Below are 5,728 nucleotides of genomic sequence, written 5' to 3'. Positions count from 1 at the left end.
ATTTTTAAAGCAACTGCCAAGTCTCCAAAGGCAGCTTCTCCGGGATGCGCCAGCCCTCCCTGCCATTGCCTTTGTCTTGCAGTGAACTTCAGCTTTTGCCAGACTGTTTTGTGTTCGCTAGGTGCGGAGGGAGCTGAGCAGGTTTGATGGTGGTCACTCCCCTATCATTAGGAGGTTTGGGGGCAGGAAAGCTCCTTGGTGGGACTTCCAGGTGAGAGAGAAGGGCTCTTCCCAATGCTTTTCTGGAGGACAGGCTGCAGGCGCTTGCAGCTGGGTCTCGGGGTGGCAGGGCTGACGCGGTCTGGGCTAACCCTCTCCTCCCGCTGTCGTGGGCTCTGTTTTTCTGCTGCTCCCATGGCGTGGCACCGGCCTGAGCATCGCTTGAAGAGCCTGAGGGTTGTTTTAAGTCAAAAAGCTGCCGGTTGGAAGCATGTCTTCTCAGTGTTCAAGAAGCTCATGTGTTAAACCTATTAAAATACTTATCCCTTGATTCATAATAGCTTTTCCGTGTGAATCCCCAGGCGCTCCAGGTGTTTCCAGAGCACTCTTTGTTTGCTCAAGGTCCTGGTTTGTCTTCCTGAGGTCTGGAAACCTCAGCCCGGGATGTGGCTGTGCAGTGGGGAAGAGGACGTCTGTGAGGGAGGAGAATCCAGTTGTCCTTCCCACGAGGAGCTCCGAGCACGGGCTGAAAGGGGAGCGGGCTGCCGCCTCTCCCAGCGCCTTCCTGCTTGGGAACGTTCTCTAATTTAGACTAACACCTTTACTTTTAATGTACCTTGCACAATTATTAAACAGTTCATGAGTGTCGTTGTGAAAACAGGCACTTCGTTTCTCAGCTATCATGAAATGCTATTGAACCGATTCTGCCTAGGCTTGTAGCACAGTTCGCTGTAGCGTGTACTTAGGTATCTCCTAGAAAAACAAATTCCAGCTGAGGAAAAACGTTCAGTGATGTGTTGCCGTGCCTTAGTTTTACTTTGTGTCTTTGTATGTACAACATTTAAAAAAAAAAATCAAATATGCCACAAGCAAGTGCCAGATTTAGCAAACTCTCTTTATTTACATACAAATACATGTACACATATATTCTGTATATGTACACATATTTAAGTATATATACATACATGATTTCCACTTACTCTACAATACATAGCATGTAGGGTTTTCTTTTAATTGCCTACAGTGCTGAGTAAAAATACATGGCAATAAAATCATGGTTTACAGCTAAGTTACAAAAGCACCGACCACTGAACTCATAGCAATAAATCCAAGCTTATATACAGCCAGGACGAGGACACACTATACAGAATACAAAGTAGAGCATCTTGTAGGAATTGACAGTAATAGACAAACTAAAAAAACATCGTTTAGACCAGGAGAGACTCTGTATGAAGTAAGATGAAGGAAAACATTTAGATTATTGATCAAACTAAACCACACATTTAAATTTGTCACCTAAAGAGAAAAACAAATTAGCCAGTGACTCGTATATTTTTAACAGAGTAATTTTTTTTTTTTGTATGAGTCTTTACCAAGGAAATCAGAATTAATCTCATGAGTGAGTCCTTCCGAGCTGTCATAGTCATTTGTCTGGGTGCACACCACTCAGAGTATTTTAATAGTACTTTATTTAAGCTGTATGTAACTTCTTAGACACTGCATATAAATTTGATTGGAGGCAATAAAAAGCACTTCCTCAGCCAGCTTCTTCCATGGGACCTGTGACATCGAGCTGTCACAAAGGACTACGATAGCAAATTGGCAGCAACAGCAAAATCAATACCCAAGGAAAGCGCAGGGGATTGATGCCTGAAGCTGCATCGCTGGAGCGAACCACTGTTGACTGCAGTGGGAGCAACATCTGTCCTCTTGAAGCAAAACCACAGCTGGACCCGCCATTGTTGTAACCGACAGCGGTGGAGCGATCCTGTTCTGCGCTAGGGGAAAGTCTGGCTGAACACATTGATAGCAATCGTTTGAAACCTGCTTTATGAGGTGAAGATGCATACATTCTTCTTGTTCTCTTTATTTGTCATTGCTTATGTTTTGACTGAAGGTATGCAATGCAACAGTAGGGAAGACAACTGGGTGACGTTAAGCAGAAAACCTGTGTTATTCATGTGTCGTCCTTATGCTGGGATGTATTTTCCTGGCTGCAATACAGTGCTGAGAGGGCCGGATAGCAAGACAATTGCTTCCTTTATGTGGAAGCCAGCCCCTCTTACCATTTTCAGACTTAAACAGAGATTATCTTTTTCCCGGGTATGTATATTCTCTATCACTGCAAAACTAGTGCTGGTGTAGATGTAAACATTTAAGAAGAATCAAAACCAATGGTGAGCATGGGAGGAAGAAATGTACACCAAACCTGCACACCTGGTGGGTCTAATAAACTAAAGCTCATCAATGTTTAATTACATCATTGCATATCTATGGGTAGGAAGTCTGAAGGAAGAACTACTCACTCTTCACTTCAATGAATACGTACAACTACTACAACTTATAGAAATGCAGATTCCTTTCCTTTCTTTTTGTCCTAGAAATAGCACTTTCTCTTAGTATTTGGACTTGATTCCTTGAGTCCTGTGCGTGTAACATTCTTTACAAAATTAGTGGGAAAGCTGTTTATTTGGATTTTGTATATAAGCAGCTGGAAGTCTGCTTCATCATTTGTTCCTTATATTGTCATCTAAAATTCCCAATGAGAAATAGGATCCTGCTAAGTGCTGTCCAATTCAAGTAAAAGACAACCTCTTTGCCATCGAGTCTAGTTTAAAAACTGGTTTTGAAGATTGATGTTCATTACAGACATAATTTTGTTTCCTTTTTTTCATGTGTCTGCCTGGTAGTTCCCTTATTAATGCCGAGAGAGCTAAAATGAAATGGTCTCGAATGAAAACGATAGTTACATAAATAATTTGATTATTTACGATACAGCACAAACACAGCTACGGTTTTACAGACTTTTTAACCTGATAGGAAAACATATTCTTCTCCAAAAGGTTAATGGAAATGCTTATTTTTATGACTGATGCTGTATCTTTACGGTTACCCACGATTATATCAGCCAGAGGACAAGTACGGAGTCTCACTATGGTAATTATAATCAGGACAGACCTTTTGCACCAGTTTGTAATCTACGCTGTAAAAAGCAATGTAAATGCAGATAACTTTAAAGGGTTTGGAACACAACCAGGAGACATGGCTTTGAGTCTGCTCTTGATAGCAGATCTTTGAAGGGTCGAAATTGCACAAGGCAGTTTTTTTAGCACGGTCTGTTTTTTCATACTCAATTCGGCAATTGAAGGACTTGGATTCCTTGGTCTCCAGTGTTGACTGTGGAGATGATTCGAACTCGACCACCTTGGAAGGTGGCACCAGGCTTACAGAAACATTTCCCAGACCTGTGGAGTTATGTCGGAAATAAACGCTGAAGGTCCCATTGCCGTGATCGACGATTTTCCCTGTGATCAGGAGGTTCAGCTTAACAGTTTTGATGTTAGAGTGGAAGTCGCCCCATCCAAACATTTTCTTGAATTTCCCAGTTTTTACTATAGGTCTGCGTTTAGTTCGTGCGAGAGATTCCTGAACCTCTGTGATGTTGGACAACCAATCCCAAAAGTTTTCTATGCTGTCTGAGTAGGACACCTGGCCGTGTTTCAGTACCGGAGATGGCTTAACAAACAGGCGTAAAGGATTGATGATCCTGGAATGGACCACGTTGTCAACCAACGTCTCTGCAGCATCCTTGTCTTCCCAGTCCAGCACGTCTGTGGCTTGTACGACTTGATTAGCGTCACAAAATACCTGTTTCAAAACAGAAAGACAGACTTGTATCAGGTGTGAAAATAAAACTGTCAAGATACAAAAGGAGCCATTAATATTTGTTTTTACACCAATAGAGTCTGAACCAGTCCAGTCATGTGGACTCCTGTAATAAGTAATTTTTGCTGCCCCATGAAAGCTCAAGGATTTTACTCAAAACAGCTTACAGAAGGTGCCAGAAACAAAACGGGAGCCATCCATCCACTGGGACAAACGGATAAACCTCTGGACAGGTCGAGGGCTGTGATGTGTAAGAGCAGACAGACACCCTTTGCTCACAGATTTGTTAGATAAAAAAACGCCTAAGGAAGCTGCCAAACCTGAAGAGCAAAGTGGCACCTCTGCTGAAAGGTGGAGTGAAATAGGTAGAATTTTCTATTCCCCTTTTTTTCTCCCCACTTAACCTCCCATCTGGTTTAGACAGATTTGTTAGATAAAAAAACGCCTAAGGAAGCTGCCAAACCTGAAGAGCAAAGTGGCACCTCTGCTGAAAGGTGGAGTGAAATAGGTAGAATTTTCTATTCCCCTTTGTTTTTCTCCCCACTTAACCTCCCAACTGGTTTAGGCTTAAAATCCTGTCTTACTCAGCTGCTTCGGGTGTTGAGATTGCGTACTAGGACGTTTATTGTACTTGCTTAAAATCCTGTCTTACTCAGCTGCTTCAGGTGTTGAGATTGCGTACTAGAATGTTTATTGTACGCTTGTCTTTTCTGGTGTTGCCTTTTCCATTTTTTCCAAACTTGGCATGCCTATTTATGCTCTTAGTTTGAGACAGACAACAAAAATAACCATATTTTTGGTGTGCTGGTTTCAGTTGCTAAGCTACCTGTCTTTAGCGAGGCCCAGCCTTCAAGAAGTGCTGAGCAATCCCAGCCATACAGCACATCTGATTTTTCAGAAATGTGACTAGGCCAAGCTAAGTCTAATGCAAAATTGTCTGCGATCGGAAAGCAAATAACTACTTCTGACAACAACAGAATGGCATTAGATTTCAGAGTCAAACACGCAGGTGTCAGTAAATAGCAGATTTCCAATTTAACGCAGAGACACATTGCCCGTGTATGTTCTTCCTGTACACTCTGAGAGAGAAGTCCTGTTGAAAATGCAGAACTCAAGCATACGTTCAAGAGGTCAGAAGCAGAATCCATGTTTCAACAGGCTAGAAATGATCATCCAACTTTTTACGTCCTTTAAATTTTGAATATAACTTTTGGAGAATGTGTTTTCAGGGTTTGTTCTCTTCAGGTCTGTCTTATACCATCATCCTAACTTTCAAAGAAAAACTTTTTCAGCCTCAATTATTTTTACAAAATGTGTTAACAGAATGAAAAGGCACTTAAAGTGGAAAGAACAAACAGTGTTGTGCTGCCTTCAAACCCAGACTGCTGCCGCCTCTTCCTCCTGGCAAAATGCTGCGCTCACTTCATCGCCCATCTTGCAGTGCCAGGACCGGGATGGATGGTGGGCTCCCAGTATTACTACCCCACAGGATGGGGTTTCACTACCCAGGAGGCAACCACAGCAAGATTACGGGCTGGAAGTTTGCCTAAAGCAGTCAAAACGCCGAGCGGTGATGCTGAATTCGTGGGGTGGGATTTTTGTGCTGCCTGTCTCACTAGGGAAACTGGAATGCTGGGCTTGCTTTCCCCTCCGCTAGTGATCCCAAAGAGCTCTTCTACGCCTTTAGTTCCTGGCACTGTTCAGTTTCTATAATATTCAATTGTTATTTCTATAATCTTCAATGTTGCATTTCATCATCTGGCAAAGATCAGAAACTCCAAAGCCCTTACTCTTCACTGGGGCCTGTTCTCTAGCAATAGGCTCTAAACCAGAGCCCAAGCCCACTTACCACGTGTTCTTCCAGATCATCCCTAATGCAGTCATTAAGGTTGGACGTTGAAAG

At 42.7% G+C, this 5,728-nt stretch overlaps 1 protein-coding gene across 1 annotated transcript; it reads right to left on the bottom strand.

The window, feature by feature from the left end:
- Positions 1-3,063: 3,063 nt before the first annotated feature.
- Positions 3,064-3,854, bottom strand: NXPH2 (neurexophilin 2; the record flags this gene model as incomplete). Its single annotated transcript, XM_009700871.1, has 1 exon — positions 3,064-3,854. A coding segment is annotated over one exon (791 nt), but the record flags the coding sequence as incomplete, so codon positions are not given.
- Positions 3,855-5,728: the final 1,874 nt, after the last annotated feature.

Source organism: Cariama cristata, unplaced genomic scaffold (genome assembly GCF_000690535.1).
Source record: "Cariama cristata isolate BGI_N322 unplaced genomic scaffold, ASM69053v1 scaffold4000, whole genome shotgun sequence".
Lineage (NCBI taxonomy): Eukaryota > Metazoa > Chordata > Aves > Cariamiformes > Cariamidae > Cariama > Cariama cristata.
Note: the sequence above shows the minus strand (reverse complement) of the source record. Positions and strands in the feature narration are given on the sequence as shown.